The following is a 24597-nucleotide window of genomic DNA, read 5'->3' on the forward strand; positions in this document are numbered from 1 at the left end:
AGAGAGAACCAGAATTTGTTGAGCATCTAATACGTGTCACACACTGCATGTTGTATTTTACTTATATTATAAAATTTAATCCTTACACAACCTCACATAATCCTACGATGTAGGTATTATTATACTCATTTTGTAAATAAGGAGAAAAGCTCTGGGGGCTTTAGGTCATGTCACTAATAAATGAGAGAGGCTAGGCTGAAATCTATGTATGTTGAATGTTAAAGTCTATGATAATTCAATTGATGAGGAGAAACAGGATGTTTGGTCAAAACCTCATTGTGTATTCATTATGATTTGTCACTTAATTATATTCTGAAGTATTTATCTTTTTATTTTTTCACAGCATGGATTCAGTCATTCTCATTTAATTCTATACAATCATCAGAGTACTCCCCCATCAAACTGTCCAGATACTGTTACCTCTAAATATCTTCACTGAGCAGAACCTCCTGGTAGTTAGAGGAAGGACAAAACCAGGTACACAGTATTCTTTGGAAAACTCTGTCTGAGAAGGCTTATTTGTGTTTCAGCATGCTCTGTGTTAAGAAGTGACCCCCCCTCCCTTAACTCATAAGGTGTATATTTAAGTAAAATAGGTGTTGAATTCCTTGATTGCAGCAGTTTAACAATGCAAAACCTACTTCTAGTGCTAACAAGTTAATGACTCAATAGCCATTAGACATAAACTTGTCTAAAATCCTCCAGACATGGGAATGTAGGTATGTTTGACACATTTCCAAGACATCATCCTTCCACGAATCTCATCTACTTATGAGGATTAACTGAAGAAGCCTGAGAGGGCAAATGAGATGACCTTGCATTAGTTTTCCAGGCTGCATAACAAATTATCCCAAACTTAATGGTTTAAAATAACAAACATTTATTATCTCAGGGTTTTTGTGGGTCTGGAGTCCATGCATGCATAGCCTCGCTGGATCCTTTGCTCAGGGTCTCACAATCAAGGTGCAGTCAAGGTGTCTGCAAGCTAAAGAAACTTTCTGGAGCTCAAGATTCTCTTCTGAGTTTACATAGTTGTTGGAAGAATTCAGTCCCTTGTGGTTGTAAGACGGAGGGCTGTATTTTCTTGCTAGCCATCAGCCCGAGGCTCCTATCAGCTTTTGAAGGCCACCTCCAGGTCATCGGCTCATGGCCCACTTACCACATGGGCTCACTCCTTCAAAGCCGGCAGCAGAATCTCTCACTCTGTCTCATAAGATGGAGTCTTATAACCTAATCAAGGAAGCGATTATCCTTCCGATCACCTGTTCCATACTTACTGACTAGAAGTAAGACACAGGTTCCATCTGCACCTAAAAGGAGAGGGCCCTCAAACAAGGGTTTGACTCATTGGGGGTCACCTCAGTGTGTATCCACCACAGACCTGCTATGGACTGAATGTTTATGTACCCCCTCCCAAATTCATATGTTGAAACCCTACCCCCTAACATGATGGTATTAAGAAGTGGGATCTTTGGGAGGTAATGAGGATTAGATGAGATCACGAGGATAGAGCCCTCATAAATGGGATTAGTGTCCTTACAAGAGTCCTGAGAGAGCTTGCTTCCTCTTTCACCATGTGATAACACAGTGAGGAGACAGCCATCTATGAACTAGGAAACAGGCTTTCACAAGACACTGAATCCTGACCAATGCAGACAACCTGATCTTGGACTTCTAGACTCCAGAACTATGAGAAATAAATTTCTGTTGTTTATAAGCCACTCAGTTTATGGTATTTTGTTAGAGCAGCCTGAGGTGACCAAGACAGAACTCAAGTCAAAAAGTTTTAGTAGTGAACTTAGTCATCCAGGTCTCCTTGCTCATCAACGAGTTTTTACTTCATTCTAAATCAATTACAATTTGCGACACGGAACAAGGACAAAGGGAAGCTAACCTTCTAGATTTTAATTGTCCCATGGGAAAAAACAAAACTCAATTATGAAGGGATTACAAGCAAACTACCAAGAAAGTAATACGAATTTCATCCTTTTGATGACCCAGATAATTTAGCTAGATTATCTGCTTTGCTCCTTTGTTTTAGGACTCCCAATTAAGTCACTATTTTGAAGCATCAATAGATGGACCCAAATATCAATACAAACTGCCCAAATGTAGCAATTCAGTTGCTTCCAGAGAGTCTGTATCCAATCCTGCCCTTTTAGAGCCCAAGGATAGGTCAATCCTAAAATATACTACTGGAAGTTTTTTTTCTCCTTCCATTTCAGTTAATAAAAATGTTAAAGATTCCAACCGATAAGATCAATTAACATAATAAATGACATATGTGTTATTATTTTTATAGTTATTTCATTGAATAGCATTGTTTCCTCAAAATTATCTGTAGGATTTTTATTTTCCTGGGAGAAAAAAAATGAAAATATTGCTAGTTCCTTTAGTTTTTTGGAGGAAATCCATTTTGTTTGTCATAATTTTTTGCCATAGTTAAGGAGGGAATTACAGGAATTAAATATCTACTATACATCCAAAGATTGTGCTGGGCATTTTTTATGCTCCCTTACTGACATTGAAAAATGAAGATCAGAGATTGTAAGTAACGTACCTATGTCACTCAGCTAATATATATGGTAATGGCATTGTGCAAACCCAAACAGATTTTAAATCCAGATCCCTTTGGTGTTTGTTTTTTTAATCTACAAACTGCCATTCAAAAAGAAGGGAACTTCAGGTGGGTGATAAAATTAATTCAAATTGTGATGCTAAAGAAATATGTAATACTGAGGGGAATGATTTTTTTAAATGTTCATCACCAAAAGTTTACAAAAAATGCAAAGTAAACATATAATGAATATAACCAGCCCCAAAATATAGGTTTTTGCCTACACAATGTTAAAAGAATTGAATTAGTTACAAAATTTCAGACACACTCTAATATATATATACACACAAATATATATAGGTATAGCAGATATACATATATCCTGCTTCTCTGGAAAAATCCTACTTCTCTACAGAAACAGTCTCCAGAGTTTCCTCTTAGCACTAACCAGAGCCACTCACTTTAGGTAAATTATTAAGGGGCGATGTTTATTCATGACTCACTCTCTCCAAAAGTAAAAGGTCAAGTAAGAAAGTGTATTAAGGTTTCACCATCTATACTCTACACATTCAGGTATCTCTGTGTATCAATAACTGTTTGAGAAGAGACAGGTCAACTGGTCCCCCAGTCATTTGGGAATGATGAACTACAGGATAAAGAGTATTTAATATATTTCAGAGTCAAGTCTCCCTTCATTTGGAGAAACTAGGATATTTCTGGCCATGTAGACTCTCGGACATACTCAGGATGAAGCCCATTTCTTAAGGGTCATGAGGCAAGTCTCAAGCAGTGCCTTCTGGGAGAAACATCAACTGTGAAGGTTCCACACCTGTCTCTACCAGACCACTCACCAAGTTCTACAAACAGCAAAAACAGAGGAGGCAAATTACTTAAAGAAAGTTGACAAGTTTTTGTGGCAAAATATTATTTTGTATATAGCAGCAATACCAACCAAAAGAAGGCTGTTAAAATTCGAAGCAGCATCTTAAGGAACACATTATAACTAGAGGAAAATTGAAAGCAGTTCATGGTCCTGAAAACTTTGTGTTTCAAATATCAAATATTCTTATTTTCCATAACGCTCAATGAATAAATTATTCATATATATATATTTTAAAACAGTGCTTTAGAAGACACATGGTCATTGGAGTTAGACAATATGAGCTCACCACAACTAGAGAAAGCCCGTGTGCAGCAACAAAGACCCAAAGCAGCCAAAAATAAATAAATAAATATTTAAAAAAATAAAAAAAATTGTCCAAAAAAATAAAATTATGTGGGAAAAAAAACACACAAAAAAACCTCATCCCTCCCACTGTCTGAGTTTGGGTGTGTGGGTTAGGGGGCAACTTAACCTCACTAAGCCTTAGTTCCTCATTTATGAAATACTGATGATATTAACAATTTTGCCAGTCTGTTGTGACGATTAAATGAGACTAGATACATAGAGTATCTACACAGAGAATGGCATATCATAGGCACTCAATAATTGGTAGCTTTGGTGTTGGGTGTCTATACCATATAATGTCTTAATATATGCTGTGTGCTGTCCTGTCAAAGCAGGATAGTGGCTCTGAAACTTGAGTGAGCATCAGAATCACCTGCAGAGCTTGTTAAAACCCACTTTGCTGGGCTGGGGCCTCAGAGTTTCTGAGTTCCTGGGTCTGGGGTGAAACACAAGAATTTGCATTTCAAACAAGTTCCCAGGAGGTTGGATGCTGATATTGCAGGCCAAGGGACCACACTTTGAGGACTACTAAAGATGAAGAAGGTGCACTTGGTTTAGAGGCAGCTGATTTGAGTATGAGCCTCAGAGTATGAGCCTTTGTGTGCCTGCCAGTTATCAGGCACTTAAAAGTTCAGAATCAATGGATCGATGTGATATTAAAAAGAACAAGGAATTGAAAATCAAAAGGCTCTAATATAAATAACATATGACAACTGGCAAATGTTTCTCTATCTAAGCCCCAGTTTTCTATCTGTAAAATAGGCAGTTAGATGATATGTTTCTTTTCTATAATTTCACATGTTTTAAGTATATGATTGTCCTCAAATATCTTGGATAGTTAATATAGAACAGAAGATAAAAAAATGCAAGCAATAACTCTTACCGTAAACATTCAAAGCCCTATGCCTGGTTCTCTTCCTGTCCCCAATAATGTGATTCACAGAGTTGAACAAAAACAAAATAAGAAAAAATAGGACCATAAGTTGAGCCACTACTATACTACATGCCATTTATTTGTTCATTATTCATTCAGTGCCTCTTGTGTTCCAAACAGTGTGGAAGATTTTAGGAAAACAGGGTGAAGGAGACAGGGTGATTGCATCAGACTAGCAGGATACTAATCCATTTATTTATCATGTAATTTATGTTACATTGTGGCATTCTTGAGAATCACTTGGCCCTAATCCATATAATACAGCTGGCTAGAACACAGCTTAGAGGGATCAAGAACTAAAACCCACACTGATTTGAAGCAGGGCCGACAAGTCAAAGTCAGATGAACAAGAAGAGGAACTGGATATCAGTCATCAGATCCAGAAACTGAAGACTGACTATTTCAGAGAGTAATGTTCTTCTAAAATCCATCCTCTTCCTCTCATAGTTATAAGAACCTCCTTACTTTAGATAAGTACATGGTATTCAGCAAAAAACATACTTTCCAGCTTCCCTTGCAGCCAGATGTAACTTGTGATTAGGATGATGGATGGGAACAGAGCGAAACACAATTTCTGGGTTGTATCCTTGTACCTCAGTTGCTTGCTTTCCACTTGCTTTTCATTTCTTCCCACAGACTGGAATGTGACCCTAGTGGCTTTGGCCATATAGGCAAGAACAACATTGTTAAGATTCATCAGGATCTCAGGATCACCTTGTGAAACAGAATTGCCCTACCCCCTGGAACCATTTAGCAGCTCAGACTTTTATGGAAGAAAGCAGTGTTTAAGCCACTATACTTTGTGTATCTTTGTTAGGGTATCTTTAGGTATATGCTATCTAACACAGATATACAGAACTGGATCCTATGTACTAGACAACAATTTGGAAATATCCACTTTTCCTTATGACAGTAGGTCCAGCAGCTAGCATGGTGCCTGGAACATAATAGGTGATAAATAAATACGTGAATTCAATGAAATACATGAGGGTCCTGACGTTGAGGCAAATCATCGCACTACGAGGAAATAGACATGGAAACAAAAGTAAAGAATAGCTTTCCCTTTCAATCTTATTAATGCACATTCTTCCAATTCTCCAAAGATATATTTCATATTTTAAAAAGTCTTATATGGGCAAAAGTTTAAGCTCCTCTGACATGCTTTTTGATAACCAAGGAAAATAGTTATCATGTGCTAAGCATGTTAAATTGGATGAAAATAACTTTGAATCTCAACCACATTGTTTGTGCTATTATTGTGTCCCAAACTAAATTACTAATAAATATTTTTGAGTTCATATGACAGGAGTTAGCAATATACCTGTAAAGAGGGACCAAATCACTGGTCTCTTTTCTTCTGGTGTGTTTAAAGGGGTTATTTTTATTTATGCACACAAAATAATAAGTTTATATATATAGCCACATCATGTGCACTTATAAATTAATTTAATTAAAGTAGTAAAAGATCTTGCATTCTAGTTAAATGAGGACTGTTAAAAACAAGCATGTTTTTAATGGCAAAACAATCATTTTTAAATAGCCATTTTACAAAGTTATTTGATTCCAGAAACGTTATTTCTTTATAAGGTTGGACTTTTATATTATCAATGTAAATAATAGTATGTACTTCATAGAGGTATTTTAGTGTTTCTGCATTATTAGGGCTTTCTGAGCAAAGAAAACTGGACCCTGGTTAAAGCACAAATCCTGGAAATTAAAGAGTGAATAAACAGAGACGTCCAGAGAAAAATGTGTTTATATTTCAAAGCAAGTGAAACGCAGAGCCATCCTTTTACATTCCAATGGACTGTAAAATAGGGACATTTCCTTTCTGTTCCGGGAGATTTGTTGCTACTGGGGATGTTAGATCTCTCTCTCTCTCTCTCCCCCTCCCTCCCTCCCTCTCAGAAGGAGGAGACTGTAGCTGTGTAGCATTTCCTGTACAAACTCTGAGGTTCATAATTTCTTCTTCTTGGTAGTGTAAAAACCCCTTTGCATGTACAGGATAACATTTGGCTTTTATAGCATAGCCCTGAAAGGGGAGAAGGGGACATAGGTAACTGATGCAGTTGTTGTTGTAAGTAATAATACTCTGCCTCTGATCTAGAAACTTCATGTTTGCTTCCAGGACAAAACAAGTAAATATAGATGTTAAAAACTTATAATGAGCTATAAAAGAAGCAGAGATCTATGAACACCATTAGATAAGTTGTCTGCTATGGACATGGTAGCTGAGTCTATGTTTCTATTCCCTACCTATTACCATATTTACCAAAAGAGAAGGTATTAATGATAAGGCACTTCAACCAATAAGTTTCATCCTCCTCAAAGAGCAAAGACACAGTGAAGTGTCAATTTTATAAGAATTGCTCTGTGACTAATGGTATTCTCTTTTGTCCTACTTTTCCTTTCAATTGCCTTTTCATATGTAGCTGCATGGTCAAAAGACTTCTTTGTCCATTCAAATCTCTACCTCTATTTGAGAGTAAAGCAACGTTAGTGAAGAAATGTTACACAATATATCAAACACAGTTCTCTGTAAACAAAAGAAAGAAAAAGCATTTTTCTCAATTTTGCTCTTTCATGAAGAATTATTGCCTCTGTTTAAAGTTAATCCCATTAGTATCTTCCTGCTTCCTCAGAAATTGTTCTCTGACAAATGTGTTTTCATTTTCTGGTATCTTCAGTCTCTCTGTCTCTGTCTGTTCTTTGGGTGTCTCTCAACGGCCTCTTTGTGTCCCTATGTCTCTCCGTCTCCACTCTTCCTCTTCCTTTTGTGCATCTGTCTCCCGTTTCTCTCTCGCTATTTCTGTTTCTACATCTCTGTCTCTATCCTCTTCTCTTGCTTCTCTAGACCTCTCTCTCTCTCTCTCTCACTCTTCCTCTCCACACACCCAACCTCCAGCATCCAGCATTTCCTCTCTGATGGAGTACACGGACTTTCCTGTTTTTAAAAATGTACTCTTTCCTTTATCTGTAAGGTCGCAAGCCCTTAACACTTAAGAGCCCCCCGTGCAAGCCAATTTTAGGGAAAAGGAGTCCACATAAGATTTGAGAAGGTAGAGTTGAAAAACTCAGAGGTAAACCTTCAAGAGGAGAGTACCAAAATGAAGTGGCAAGTGCAAAACCGAAGAAGACAGAGATCCAAGAGTGCTTGCTGTCTATGGAATTGGTTACTGGGAACTTAGCGAAAGCAGTTCCCACAGAGCAGGGTGCAAAGAAGTGGACTCCAGTGAGCTGGGGAGTGAAAAGGAGATGAAGAGAAAACAGGAAGTTTAACAGCAGAAAATACTTATTAAGTGCCTGCTCTAAGCCAGGGCTGTGCTAAGCTTTAGAGACACAGTTGGGAGCAAGCTTGACAGTCTCTGCCTGTAAGAGCTTATAGTCTAGTGGGAAATGAGACACTATAAAGAAACAATATAAAAATAGTGTGATGATGATTGATAAAGAAAATACAGGGTGATGTGGAAGCATATCAGAGAGGTGCTGACATTGGATTCAGAAGGGTGATAGACATTTAAAATAGGGACTGCAAATCCTAGTCCCCTTCCTCTTCTTGGGCACTCGGCTAGATGACATTTCCAGCCTCTTCAACAGTTAGGGGTGGCCGTGTAACAGCTCTGGCCAGTGGACTGTAAACAGAGGAAAGCACACCGCTTCTGGGTCTGTTCAATAAGAGTTCCTCCATGCTTTTACCCCCTTCCGCTGTTTGGAGACCTTAGATGCCACAAGGTGAATATGGCAGAGCCTTCATCAGCCTGGCTCCTCAGATCACTGAATAGATGACCTACATTTTTAACCATAGTTAATAATCCTGTATTGCATATTTGAAAGTTGTTAAGAGAGTAGATCTTAAAATTCACCTCGCAAGAAAAAAATTTTTTGGAACTATGTATGGTGACAGATGTTAACTAGACTTACTGTGATGATCATTTCGCGATATACACAAATATAGAATCACTATGTTGTATACCTGAAACTAATATACTGCTATATGGCAATTATACCTCAATAAAAATGTATATTTGAAGTAGTTCATTGAAACATCCTTTATGTCAATAAAAAAAAAAGAGATAAGGTGTAGCCAGAATGATATAAACGTGGAAGACATTAGGCGTTGAACTGTGAAGGGAAATGAAAAGCCAAAGGCGGAAGAACATTTAAAGCATACAAATATTTGAAGCGTAGAGAAAGATGACCAACAAAAGAGACAGATAATTCTTGGTTATAGAAGTAGGAAGGAACCAGGAAACAGCTGGCTTCAACCCAGTTTAACATCACTACCACTCACCCACCAGCCAATAATATTCATGACACTTGTCCTAGTTTCATTCCATTCTTCCCAAATTTCTCCCACTTTGATCTAGTTCTCTACTGGTTCTTGATGTTTGCCTCCATCTCTCATTTAGAATCTCCCTCTCGTTAGGAGTTAGAATTAGTACTCACCTTTCTAGCTCATTTTTGCTCTGGCTCCTGATTCCAATCTTGCCTTCAGGAGCTTTGGATTGAATTCTTTAACTATCTTGCTGAGTACTGAACTATCAAAGACAGTTCTCTATCAAGCCAATCTCAGAAAATGGCCATGACCCAGGCCAGCTAACACTAATGAAAACTAACATGTATTGGCTACTTACTAAAGCCAAGCACTGAATTAACTAATTTAGTTTGTTTTAACAACAATTCTATACATACATATTTCTATTAGCCCCATCTTCAGATGAAGTAACTGAGGACACTCACAGATAAGAGTAAGCCAAGATCCCAACCTGGCAGTCTGGCTCCAGAGTCTGCATTCTTAACCACTATGTTATGCTGCCCTTCATGTGCTGGCCAGTTCATCCAATTCCAAACAAAGGGCAGATTTTGAAAATTCCTAGCTTGAAAATCAAAGGAAGATGACATTCGAGAAGAAGTCAATGAATACTTAATATTCCCAAACGTTACAGGGAAGTAAATAAATGGTGGCTGAAAAAGAAGTCAGTCGATTATTAGCCATTTAGGGGTCAATGATAGCCTTCTCCACAGCAACCTACTCCATCAGAGGGATGATGGTAATAGAACTGGGACTGTCTATGAAATGAGAATTTAAACAGTATGCAGAAGCACTAAATTCAGACTACTTTATCCAGAAGTTTGATGATGAAGGAAAGAGTCAAGGAGGGGCAAACTTGAGGGGCAAGCACATGCTAAATAACTTTTTTTACATAAGAATTGGGTGGAAGGTCTTCTACCATCAGGGCAGAAGAAGCTACTGGAGAAGAGACAGTTGAAGTGAGACAGAGAACCACTGACAGACCCCAGGGGCAGGGGATGGAATTAAGAACACTGGTGGGTGCCCGCCTCCAGAGCCCCTCATGGAGGAGCTAACTGGGCAGGGAAGACTGCAGACAGAGTTAGGAGGTGGAAGGGGAAATTGAGAGCTCACATGCCTGACTGAGGCCACCTGTTTTCTCCAGGAAGTAGGAAGCAAGACTTCCGCAAAGAATAGGGTGGGTGAAGTGGAATTAGGAGCTTGCAATTAAGGTTATAAAAGGATTGTAACAGCTATCATGGGAAATGAGGTAAGGGGCTGATGAGACACATAAGTAAAAGGATTGCTAAGCAGCAACAAGGGCCCGGCTGAGGATGAAGCTCATAAACTTATAATGGAGGAAGTCAGCATAATTATGTGATTTCTCCAGCTGGGCTCAGGCTCCAGCAGGAACAGAGAAAACAGCCAGTTGGGCTGCCCTGGATGAGGGTTTGGAAAAAACAGAGAGCTGCAGAAGATAGAGTGGTAAGAAAACAGAGAGCCTCTGAGACTGTGAAATTATTTTCATGGTTTCAGGCTAAATAGGAAATACGTTAATCCAGCAGGAGAATGACAGACTCAGAGAACAGGGATGCCTTGAAAGACTGACGTCTTTAAGGAGATACAGGGACAGAAAGGAGGTGAGAGAAGGAATAGCGTTAACGTGTGACAATTTGGCTTTTAATTTTCCTGGGCTCCCTCTTCCCTTCCATTTTCTTACATTCCTGTGCCAGTGAATTATTTAACATCCTAAACTTACTAGATTTCCACTGCATACTAGTTACTCTCCAACTAGTATTTTTGCTAGATAAATTGAGTTTCTCAGTCACCTGAAATCTAAAGTTCATTCATTCAATAGCAGCTCAGGTGTGATGTGTGAATTAGGAAAACGTAGCTCCTCAGGATAAAGGGAACACCCCGACCCGGGCACCCTGCTGTGCAGGTGAAGGGCAGCCTGGGTTTCCGCCCCTACACACTCCCCCATCCATGTGTCCTGGTGCAGGGCACACCTTCCCCAGCCATATTTTCCGGTCCCAGATGAGCCCAAAGAAAAAAATTTTAAATATATTTGGCATCGTATGTCCCTGGATTGGAAGTAAAATCTTGACTTTATGAATAGATATATTAAAATATTAAAAATGTGGAAAACATTTTTAACGATAAAAAATAAAGGTGAATATAGATGAAGAAGAGCACAGCTAAGAGGTCTCTTAAGTACATGTCTTTAAAGAAAAGAAACCCCATGTTAAATGAAGTGACTAAATTCCCTCTCTGATGGTGATTGACAACCCCATCATACAAAAAAGCTTAAATGCAATGGTTCTATGCTGGATTCAGAACGTTGGACATGTAAAGTGAAATTCACTTGACAAGGTCAAATATTTTAAATAAATTTAACAAATCCAGGAATAGAGAGCAGAAACAGGGGATGATAGGGCTGTCACTCGAACTTCTAAAAGATGTCTTCCTTTGTCCTCAGCTTCTATGTTCAAATCCATGATTAGCAAGACAGCTCAGACTCTATAAACAGAACATGATGCTGTAACGGGCCAGAAGCATGACTCTGTAGAAGAGAGGGGCCAAGTACCTTTCCTCTGAGCTTTATAAAAAGCTCCTCGAAGCCTTAGTATTTTTAGTTACACTATCTATATCACCTACCTGCTCTCCTTTTGTTTCTTTTTTTTAAATCATCTTAATCTACAGATAGAATGGACAGGTCTCAGAGTAGTAAATGAGAATGATTTCTGGAATCTGAGGAGCAGCAATTGCCATCTGTTATTTAGCATAATTTAATTTAACTGAAGACATTGCCTCCTTTCCGTGAGGAATGCTGTCTTTCCCAAAATGCAGGATAGTGCAGGATTAAGCCTTTAGGTATTTATATTTGGGTTTCAGGTTTCTTTAAAAAATTATAACCATGAATGCACTTTAATCCTAACAATCAGAATGTATGCATCTGGCAAAACAGTTCATGAAGCATAAACTAATTTTATTTTTGCAATAAAAGTACCTATTGATGCCCTAGAACAGGGGTCCCAGTACCAGTCCGAGGCCTGTTAGAAACTGGGCTGCACAGCAAGAGGTGAGCCGCGGGCGAGCGAGTGAAGCATCATCTGCTGCTCCCCATTGCTGGCATTACCTCCTGAACCACGCCCCCTCCCTCCACCCCAACCCCATCGGTGGAAAAATTGTCTTCCAGGAAACTGGTCCCTGGTGCCAAAAAGGTTGGGGACCGCTGCCCTAGAAGACAGGTCCTAAAAGAAATAAGAATTAGTGTCACAAACTTTTTATCTTTGGGATTGAAGTCGAAACTGAAAAAATAGAATTTACTTACTAATTATTTCTCCTGATAAGGACATTAGCACTTACATCAATAACTGATTTACAGAGAAGACTCAGTCATCGATAAGTGAATAATTATCTATGGAATTTAAATGACTATTTTTCCCTTCTGCCAACAAAAATGCTTCTGGGCTACAAACTCTTGCTGTCAATTTTAACTACAATGATATAAATTGATTACAAATTTACTAAAGAAAGACAGAGTTCAGAATAAATGTCCATAATACATTGCAAAACCAAATATAGTTTTTAATATTATATACAACCAACCCCTTCAGCATCAGTTATTGCATTGATGAACACATACATACCTTATGGTTAACAAACAGAAGTATGGAATTTATATAATTTTTTCCCCTGTAAACATACTGCTACTAAACTACCCATGGTTACTCAGAGCCACATTTTCTCTGTGAAGGAAAAAAGGTGATATTTACAAGTCTTAATCACCAATCAAGTAATACAGTAAGTAAATATTCGGGGCTTGTGCTATGCAACAGGGCCAAGAATAACAGTGAAATATGGAAGGAGAATACAGTGTCTTATTCTGTCTTATTACACTGGACCATTACAGCCTCAACCGTCTTACCAATACAAAAGGCAATATTTGAAGCTCAATGCTCCTTATATCAAGAAGGTTGAAATTAAAAACATACACACACAGGGAACTATATTCAATATCTTGTAGTAAACCATAATTGAAAATTTTTTAATTAAAAAAATAAAAAATAAGTTTGTAATAAAGGGTCTAAATTGTAAAATTAATGGAAAATAACAAGGTTACAAAATGTGCTGATATTCCAGATGTGGATCAGACAGTAATCATGGCCCCTGGTCAGAGGCTAAATGGAAACGTGTGAGTAAAGCTGCATCATTTAGCGTAATGGCTCGTTAGGAACTCTAGGAAGAGAAATGCACCACAGGATCATGGAAGTTTCCAGAAACAAAATAAAATCATCATTCAGGACCCACTGATCAGGTCTCTTGTATTATTCAGGAAGTCTGATCACCCTCTGGATGATCTCACCATCTCTCTTTGTACCATCAACATCATTACCATAAAACTCTTCTATCCAAATTCTGTGCTTAAAGATGGTTAGCTGCGTGTGTGTAGCCATGTTGCAAATTTAAAAACTAATATTTAAAACTTGTATAAATATTGTAAATATCCTAGGTTAACTGAAACTCAGATTGAAAGATAGGAATGAAAAGGTTCAGATGCTTCTTTTCTGGACTCAAGATCAGGGAGCATTAGGTAAGTTATTTTTTAAAACTCATATTCTCAACTACAATATGCAAACAATATGCACAGTCTGAAGAATAAGCAACTGTTACAATCAGCCATCTTCTTGGGTTACACATGTTGACCTTTTGCAATTTTCCATTGATATAAAAGAGTAACATTAAGTCTACCTTCCTTGAATCTACTAAAATTCATGACAATACCAGATTTATAAGGCAATTTCATATATATAGTTTGTATTATACTTTTTGAGTACTGCAAGATACTGATATCTCCATTTTACAGATGAGTAAACCAAGGTTCTGAAAGACTGAATGTTAAATACTATCATTGATAAAGCACAATGGGAAATTCAATTATTCTAAGGTGTAAGTATATCTATAACTATAATGACTGAACATGATAATATAAGGTATCTTAAAGTATCTGTAATTGAATCAGTAATATTTAAATGTGCAAATATTTTACAGAATTCAGATAATTTACTTAATTAATTTCCCTCCCAATCTTAATCAGCAATAAATAGATATTGACTATCTTTCCATCATATACCCTAACATGGCCAAGGTTCAAACTCTTTTGTTTTGGTGTATATCTACAGATATCTCCTAACCTTTGCCAGTCATTTTGTAAATGTGTGCCATTACTTCAAGGGTGATTAAATCAGAGTCTAGATAGAATAGCTCCAATTCATCACCAAGATGAGAAAAGGGGCTAAAAGCATCAGTGAGTCAATAATGTCTTTTTTTGGAAATGAAAATGAGCACATTAAAAAGGGGGGACTTTCCATAAACCATTTTTTAAAGCATATAGAAGCTATTATTATTTGAAGAAGATTCCATGGATGGTGATTGTTCTACTAACGTCTCTTGACTTGGCACTATTATCAGTAATTATTTTGAGCATTTGAACAAATTCAGAGATTTTGGGGGGTTGGCTCTTGGTTCTGTTGGATTGTTGTGTTTGTTTTGGTTTTTGATGAGCGCTCTGGCTTACCCAGAGTATTTCTACTCACTAGTACTATGTGGAAATAGGAAGGCAAAGATTCAAACTATGTTCCACATTTTAAAAAACAAAAGCAAAACAAACCACAAAGAAAACCCCTTTCCTTCTACCCCTTCAGTCAACAACTTAGACTATATGCTTTATCCCATATCATTACCCTTAAGGAGACTCTACTCCGAGGGATACGGTTACCATCTTCCCTCAAATCCCTTATGTTAGGTGCATACTAAGTCACATCTATCTTTTTCCATCACTTTCAATCCTATTTGGGAGTAAACAAGATTCAAACACATATGTATACATATGTACAAAGATAATATAGCTGCAGTTTCAGATGCTGAGCCAAGGAAGGGCCCACTAGATAAAATGCTATAACTAAGTTTCCTGGATCACAATGTTTCTTATAGAATGTTTTCTATCCCTGCCCTCCTTCAATGTAGATCACACCCATATTAAATAGAAAAAAAAAAAAAACCACAGGTACAGGAACTCAAGACTTCTCTTCAGTCTGTCTAACATTTAACTTGACCTGGCTAATAGGACATTGCTAGGCAGGCTCACCATACTCACCAATATCCACTTATCAAAGGAAGGTGATGGAATAAGAATATGTGAACACCCAAGGTTCTGCTGAACATGACTGGCAATTTAAATCTTAGATTGTTTATCTGCATAGGAGCTTGTTGCTACAGACCACTGGTTGAAGGACATTCACCAGAAATGGTTTTTTTAATTTTTGTGAAAAACAAAATAATTTATATCCTATATACATAAAATACATGTGTGTAAAATATATAGCATATAAATTCAATTAAGATAAACTAATCCATTGGGTTAGTATGTATATAAATTATGTATACATATGTAATATATTATAAATTATGTATTTGTTATACATTTATTTTGTATATACATATATGAATATATATCTAATTTAAGATAGATTAATTCACTGCATTATTTCCAGGGCATCTTACGACTACAATTATTTCTACTTCTATATCATCTTACTCTAACTGGAATTTTAGGAATGTTTAGTTAATACACAGTATATAGCATCTTATTTCTAAATATTTAATTTTCCAGGTACAGATTTTTTACAATAATCCACTACAAATCTACGCTTTTTCAGTATTAAGCTTACATCTTTGACATAAATATCTTGTAAAAGATCACCTTGCAAAATTGGATTGGGACTGCTTACAAGTTAATTACATGTAGATGACAAAGAGAACAAGCCCAAGAAAGAAAGAATATGGTTTTACGTCCTGTCGTTTAAAACTGTGCAATCAGCTCTTTTCAGTTAAGGGGTGACCAAACTTTGCAAGTTTTCTCTGCTAAACTTGGTCGTCGAATTTTGCCACCACTTTCACTGTCAGTTTAAATCATCTTTGGAGAAAGAATTGAGAAAATAGAAATGTTTCTTGGCTTGGCAAGCAGCAGCAGGATGGAAGTAAGAGAAGGTAATGAACTCCCTGCTGTTGATTTCTTCCTACATTCTTTTTTTGTTCTGAAGCTTGTAGTAGAAACAATGCTAGTGAGATCCTCTTCTGATGATCAGAAAAATGCTCTGAAATGATTTGTTCATCTGACTCCTGACTACTGTTGTTAAAAACACATTTTATAGATCACTTTACAATTCCCTACCTAGGAAACTATAGAGGACTTCTTTGTTCACATGGAGAAGGAGAACAATCATTGTTTCTTTTTGTTTCAATGGATAATATTCATTTTTTCCTCAGCGGTAGAAATAAATTTTTTACTTATTGCAAAAGATTTCATATTAGATTTTATTTAATGATTCTTAATACTGATATAGTTGGTCTATCATCCATGGTGAATGAAAAAATAGCATGATAATGGTGAATTCTTTTTGAAGATATATTAGTATTGCCTATTTGTTTTCTTGATAAAAAGTAAGCAGTGAAGCCATCCAAAGAGAGGAAACAAAGTGTAAGAAACCAATAACAAGTTTAAGGTAACTGGAACAGGAGAAATGAGAATCCATTTCAAACAAGTTAGGAGGATGGAGATTCTGTGACATAAGCACCAATATATCAACAATTATACTTGAAAAGTAAAAATCCTTCTAATAAACGCACACAGAATTTTATAGTAATATATGCCAAAATAAAAGAATTGCTGATGAGTATCTCTTTTGGAACTGGTTCATTCATGTCTTATTCCTGCTCTAAAGAAAATAAAGTAAAATAAATAAATCATCTGTTTCACATTGTCTGCCCTCCACCTCCTTCTGAGTGCCCCAGATACTGAGTTTCCATTTCTCCCAATTACTATACTCAGGATTGTGTGGGACGTTCAAAATATGCAAATCTGAGTTTTCATGAACAGAGGAAAGGTGTGGATTTTACAAGCATGCTGGGGGATGGATGCGTGTTCAGTGCGAGAGAAGTGGATGAACTCACCATTGACAAAAGGCAATAGGAAGGAAATTAAATATAAGGCAGGTTGATAGAGAGGACAAATTACTACAAAAATAGATCTTCAAGAAAAATAGTACATTACAAACCCAGGTTATGATAAGTAAACAAAGATAACTCAAAGTTAGGTTGAGGAAGAGACAACTATATTCATGTCCAGGAAGGAATGTGCTGGAATTGTGGCATCTGTGCCCGTGGTAGAGTGGCAGACTGAAGATGAGGTAGAGGAACATGCCATCCCATTTCTGCCCCTTCATCTTCATCTTTGCTAGTTTTATTTCCCTCAGCTACTGACTAAAAGACTAATAATAATCCCAGGAAACTCCAAGGCTAACATTTTGGAATTCAGGTGTCCTTTTACTGACAAATTTGCTGATAAATTTGTTGTAAGCCTGGAGTAAAAATTTTGCTCAAGGACATTTTATTTACTGGAGTTTATTTCAGTTACTATACCTAAGACCTTGTATGAGATATCCATCCTGCACAAGGAGAAATAGAAGCCCAATATGCCCTATAAAACATACTACAAAATTATTAGTACTAGTAGATTTTCAAATCTTTCTGGGACAATCTGTTAACTTCTTAAGCAAAATGTTGCTTTGGGCCTATTTTTGAATCATTAAAGTCTATCAACTTCCTTTTATTAGTAGTTCTCATTTTCGTGACAGTTTTATCTGAAAGAAAATGAATCAATTCCAATGAATATTTGAGCATCCAAACTGAGGATTTTAGAAAAACTTTCTCATGTTCTACAATTTTCCATTTAAAAAAGGTAGCTAGGAATCACTGTTTTCTCCATCTCCTATCTCTCCTCCTTCATAAGAATTTTTGGTTTTGTTTTATTTTCTATTTCTCTTTGAAAGTTCTTCATGAATGCAGTGACCTCTTAAACAGGGTTCCCACTCTCCAAGTGGTATTCAAGCCATCCAGTAGAATGCAGAAGAAAATATAAACATATCTTGTAATCTAGAAAATAAATTAAACCTTACTAATAATTATTATTGGTCTCTCCCAAACACACTTTATCCTCTTAGCATTGGTCACATATAACCTAGGGTAAAAGATGCAACTTGGAAGGAAAAAGGGAATTTCACAGTTTGGGGAGGGTTGACAGAGACACCCTGAACTCCTTCCTTTGACAACACTATAGTTCAGTGTGCCAGGTTTTTGAAGAATAGCAATCATCTTAATAATAGAATCTTTACTATACTATGTGTATTAGTATTAATGCCACAGCAAATCACCACAAGCTTAGCTGCTCAAACAACATAAATTTATTATCTTGCAGTTCTTTAGGTCAGAAGTCCTACATGAGTCTCATGGGGCTAAAGTCAAGATATCAGCAGGCTGAGTTCCTTTCTGGAGGTGCTAGAGGACAATATGTTTCCTTGCTCATTTGGGTTTGCTGGCAAATTTCAATTCCTCATGGTTGTATGACTGTCGTCTCCATTTTCTTGCTAATTGGCAGCTGAGGGTCATTCCCAGCTTCTAGAAGCCACCCCATTCCTTGTCTCGTGACACTTTTCCTCTATCTTCAAAACCAGCAACAATAAGGCAAGTCCCTCTCATGTTTTGAATCTCTTAACCCTTCTCTCTCATTGCATCTCTCTGACCCATTCTTCTGCCTTTCTTTCCACTTTTAAGAACTCATATGATTAGATAGGTCCCACCTGGATATTCCAGGATAATGGCCCCATTTTAAGGCCTTTAATCTTAAAGTTATATGTCAAAAATTTTGCCATATAAGATAACATATCAAGAATTCTGGAGATTATGGTCTGGGCATCTTTGAGGGACCATTATTCCGCCTACCACAACTTGAAATTATTTTGTGTCACAAAGAGGTTCACCTGCATCCTTGCACCATAATAAATAAACAAATAAACATTGAAAATAAAAATTTACTTAGCTGTTTATCTACAAAATAAAAGGTTTGGCCCATTATTTTAAAATATTAAAATGTTCCATCTTCAAATTGCAAAAACAACTACTGATTGACATTAGGAAAGATTGAAATTTACTAAGTGAATTTCAATAAAAGCATTGGTATATTTGATAAATGAGGTTTAGGTGCTAGTAAATGATTTAGTAGTGCACCAACCAGGCACTTCCACCATTTGCATTGACTAAGCACTGAGAGTGAACTTAAAACGAGTTGTCAATATGAAGTGAATCGTTAAAATTTATGTCCACACAAATCTGCACACAAATGTTTAAAGCAGCTTTACTTATAATTGCCAAAACTCAGAAACAACCAAGATGTCCTAAAGTAGATGAATGGATAAATAAACTAAGGTACACCCAGAAAATGGAATACTATTCAGTGAACTTTTAATCCATGAAAAGACATGAAGAGAACTTAAATGCATATTACTAAGTGAAAGAAGCCAATCTGAAAAGACTATATTCTGTTTGATTCCAACTATACAGCATTCTGAAAAAGGCAAACTATGGAAACAATAAAAAGATCAATGGTTGCCAGGGGTTGGGGGTAGGGAGAAGGATGAATAGGTGGAGTATATAGGATTTTTAGGGCAGTGGAAATACTCTGTATGATACCATAATAATGGATACATGTCACTTTACATTTGTCCAAACCCATAGAATGTAAAACACCAAGAGTGAACCCTAATGTAAACTATGGGCTCCGTTGATTATGATGTGTGAGTGTAGGTTCATCAGTTGTAATAAATGTACCACTCTTGTGGGGGATGTTGATACTGGGGGAGACTATGTATGCAGGTGGGCAGGGGATATATGGGAAATCTCTGTACCTTCCTATGCATTTTGCTGTGAACCTAAAACTGCTCTAAACAAATAGTCTTAAAAAAACAAAAAAATGTTTAAAAATGAAGTGAACCAGATTTTAGAATCATCTTATGAAATATAAAATGAAGGTTTGAAAAATAATTGTACCCTGTTAGATTTCTTTCACCAAAAAAGAAAAAAAAGAAAACTCAAATGAGTGGAAAAAGGGAGTTTTAAAACAAAATCTATTTTTAAATTATGTTAATTTCAACTTCATCTCATCTCTTAAAAGGGATGTTTTTGTTTTTAAATGGATATTATTAATTTAGCAGTAATTCACATAACGAATATATTGTTATAAGTAAATCCTTTATAAATAAATATAAATATACGTGTATCCTTATAGTTCATGCCCTAAATTTTTATAGTTGTGAGCCACCAAACTGAAAATTATTATACTAATAAGTTCATACTAAATACATTTGGTTGCTAAATTGCAAGTTAAAACTACCTTTAAAAAAATCCTTATCAATCTATCATCACTTTTGCAAGAGTTTTATAACAGGTAAGTCAGATCCTGATTTGTCATCATTTCAATTTGCCACTCAAAATGTCATAAAAGAGTAGTTACTAAGGAGCCCAGAATCTTTCCATTTTGGAAATATTCAACAAACATTTTTTTTAAATGCCACTTTTTCTAATAGGCAACTGAATTTTAAACATTGAACTTTAAAAGTCACTGGAACATTTGAGATCTCATTTATACTTGTTCAGACTGTAGGGAATTTTACTTGCTGGTTATCTGAACACATATTCCCTCATTTCTTGCTGTGAAAACATCCAAATAAAATTTTCTAAATGCTTTAGCAACAGCTAGAAAACCTCTGGTTTTCTTGGTTTCTCTATGGTTGTTGCATAATGGATTTTTTTGTGACTAGAAAAACTAGTCACAAGCAAAGATGTACATATTGTTAGGCAATGGTTAGTAAATTACTAATAAGGCTCATAAATTTATTTTTCTTTGGTAGAATGGATTTTTCCCCCTCAAGTCATGCTATTTATTTGTGTTTGTGTGTTTGTGTTGTGTATGTAGTCAACACATAGAGCATGTTCCTTCTAAAAATAGAAGTTAAATCCATCCCACTTACCAAACTATTCCCTGAGCCCCAGAGCCAATAGGCTTTAGATTCTGGTAGCGCTTGAGAACTGTGAAGGTTGAGTCTCCCACTTCCACGCTGTAGAACTGGTTGTCAACTTTGCTTTTGCTCATGTTGTAATGTTTGGCAATATATGACACATCCACTTGTTTATCGAATCCCTGTGAAAAAGAACAACAAAAACTTGAGACGAGAAAAACCAGAATGACAATGAGATACAGAAAAGCCTGTTCTTTCAATGATTACTAATACTTTGTCATCTGTAGTCATTATATAAACCTGCATTTAACACAGAAAAAAATATATATATTAGTCCATGTAAGATAACCTGGAGTAAAATATCTTAGAAAAAATGCAAAGAAAAATTCGTTTTCAATATTAAAACTATTTATGATAAAATATTCTAAGATCTGCATCATCTTTTCTGAAATATTTCATTAAAACCATTTATTTATGCAGCAAACACCTATTGAACATATACTGGCCTCAGAGACTATGTTAGGTACTTCAGAGGTGATCCCTGATCATCTGTTATAACAGCCATATGAGGAAGAATGAAAGAATGTATCTACATCCTTTTCTCAGAAAGAACTGAGATATAAAATAATGCATAGTTTTAATTAGGCAAATTTGAATTAAATAGTGTTGACTTCATTTGCTCTCAATAATACCAAAAATGCTACTGCATTAAACATTGAAAAATTTTAGTCACTAACACTGTTCTAAAATGCCACATGACAGCTTTTTTATTTATTGCCAGCTTAGATTTTAAGTATCTCAATTGCTATATCTTTTGTTTATCAATAAGAGAAGTTCTATTAATTATATTTAACAATTGAAGAAATTGCTATTTTGAATCATGATTTATGAATATATATAATGTAAGTATCCATTATCCATGATTATTATTTACCCATAAATGATCTTACATTGCTTTTTATGACATTAAATAGTTTGGATTCTGTAGTGAGAAGGAAACTTACAGAATACTATCTAGCCTTTTCCTTGTGGCACACACTGGCAGATGTTTACCCAATAGTCATTCGTCTCTTTCTTGCTGATTTTGTTCAGGTTTTGAGCACTCACATGCTCTGTGGTTTCCTTCCCAGTTCCAGCACTTGAAAATTGAATAGTCTAAACCAGTGGTTCTCTTTAGATGTGATGCTAACCCTTAGCAGGCATTTGGGAGACCTGTGGGCATGTTTGGGTGTGCCACAATAATAGAAGATGTGGCTTATTGACCAATGCTAGTTGTCCTGCAATGAGTGGGACATTCCCACACAATGAATAATTACATACTTACATCTTTTGAGTATGTCAAAGCTTTAATTAGTAAAATACAAAGCAAAACTGGCTTTAATATTCTGAGCCCAGAATCTAAACTAAAGGTCTTTGTATGGTTTTAATATATACTGACCTCCAAAAATCTAATTCTCACATAATCTGAAAGAAGATTTAAACCTCCTTAAGCTCTGGACCTGTAGTTGGTAATAAAGTCATTTCCTTAGACATTTTTGGCATTTCATTTCTAATTAAAAAAATTGAAATGGGAGTACAAACTGATTTGCCCTGTATGCTCTTGGATGAGAGACAGGCAGCATTAGTAATGAGGAGAATACAATGGGGACTTTGTGGACAAGGGTGACAAAACCTACGAATCTAGTACAAGAACCTTAAGACCCCAGATGGGCTTGGGAACAGAATAGTCGTGACAGGCACCAGCCTATGACTGGGAGACATACGCTAGCAACAATCCAGTACAAATGCACACAGACCTCAAAGAACAGAGTGGACTATAAATTAGGAATCTAGGTTGTTTGGATGGAGACTGAAAATTCAGGTAATTCACAAATACAATCATGAGAGGTCTGAAATCCAGGAGGCAGTCTATGAAGTACAGAGCCGGAAATTAAACAACACTATTAAGAATCAGGGCATTGTGAGCCCATTCATGGAGACTAAACAGGGTTTAGAATTTAGACAATGGCTGTGGACAATAGCAGAAACAAGAACATTATAACGATCCTTTATTTCAACTACAGTATCAGGAAGTGTTCTCTACACCATAGTCCATTTCTACGCTAGACTTTTTGATGTATCAGTAAACTAACCCTACTAAAGTCATTTTTTTCCCTTGGCAAGGAAAGGTAAAAAAGCAACTGGAGCTAGACTAACAAATGAATTTCATCTGTCAAGATTAATTTGGTACAAAGTGCCCGACTTGCCATTTGTCATGTTCTGACACTTCACATCCTGTACTACTCTAGTTTCTGACCACCCACAAAATTCTTAGCACACACTAGTCTCATCAAACCTAAGTAATCTATTTCCCTTTCCCCACATATTCTCTTCACCTCTGAAACATCGCTATTCCAACTGCATTGCATGTATGTAGTAATCATATGTAATGACCTTTATGTTCTAGACTTCTGGCACTGGCGATACAAAAAAAGATAAGTTCCCCATCTAGATGGAGGCAGTAAAATAAGCAAGTAGTTAAAATATGGAAAATATATTTTATAGCAGAATAAAGAAAAGATGCTAGGAGCAAACAGGGAGTAGCAACTAATTGCCTGCATTCATTCATTATCATTAATTCATCCAACTACTATGTATAAAACAACCATGAATGCCAAGTCATGGTATAAAATTGGTAATGTTGGAAAGAGACTTGATTTGTGTTTTCTCTGGCAAACTATATGCCCAGTCCTCCCCTCTAACTGGTCCTCAGATGTGAGTGTGCATTTGGACTACCTGGGGAGCTTGATAAAATACAAATCACTGACATAACACCTTGGAGATTTGGATTCAGGTCATCAGCATAGGTCCTGAGGATCTGGAGATTACTAGGCAGTCCAGGTGATTCTGATTTGAGGATCTGTGGATCTGACTTTGAGAAAGGCAGCATTAGAAAATCATTCTCACAGTGTGCTCCCTGGACCATCAGTATCAGCATCACCTGTAGACTTGTTGGAAATGAGACTGCTCACTCCCACCCCACACCTATTAAATCAGGAACTCTGGGGCCCAACATTCTGTTTTAATAAGGCTTCTAAGTATTCTGATGCATATTGAGAATCACACACTGGAGTGGAAGGACCGCCTGAAGCCTGTGAAACAGATCATACAGCTCTGCCTGAGATATTTGGAAAGTAAAACACTTATTATGCAGCAGAAATAATATTTCTGCTTCTGCATCAGGGAACACACACTTGGTGTATTTACATATTGCCAAATTCCATTGTTCATGGCAAACACAAACTAGAAACCAGAGTCCTAGTTAGGACAAGGATTACCCTACATCTCAGATTCAAGTATTTGAAAGACACCCGTTGCTCCAGACTCAAGAACTAATGAAGTCTTGGTACTCAGGACAGGTCACCAGCTGGCCAAGTGCTATAATGGAGTATATCATTTCATCACAGCAATTGTTCACACACCTGAGAAGTACCCTGTAATTTTTCCCAGTGCATATCTGGAGCAGGACTTTTCATGTAATGGGGAAGTTGTATACAGACTTGGTGGTAGTTTGGTAAAATGGTTAAAACAATCATAGAGCTTAGACTAAGAGCAAAATTTTAGCTACAAAAGTATTCCCAGTCAAAAAGAAACAAATAAAAGCTATTCAAATGAAATACCTAATGCCCTGAC

At 36.6% G+C, this 24597-nt stretch overlaps 1 protein-coding gene across 3 annotated transcripts in view; it reads right to left on the bottom strand.

The window, feature by feature from the left end:
* The window catches only part of MAPK10 (mitogen-activated protein kinase 10), a 165123-nt gene that overhangs the window by 112124 nt on the left and 28402 nt on the right, over window positions 1–24597 (bottom strand). For 2 of the 3 annotated variants that reach the window (XM_061191550.1, XM_061191551.1), the window contains exon 2: window positions 20938–21107. In XM_061191550.1, the coding sequence (XP_061047533.1) occupies window positions 20938–21107 (170 nt within the window). Of the gene's footprint in view, window positions 1–20937; window positions 21108–24597 lie in introns of those variants that run through there. The other variant, XM_061191552.1, reaches the window with a different exon arrangement.

This window comes from Eubalaena glacialis, chromosome 5 (genome assembly GCF_028564815.1).
Source record: "Eubalaena glacialis isolate mEubGla1 chromosome 5, mEubGla1.1.hap2.+ XY, whole genome shotgun sequence".
Lineage (NCBI taxonomy): Eukaryota > Metazoa > Chordata > Mammalia > Artiodactyla > Balaenidae > Eubalaena > Eubalaena glacialis.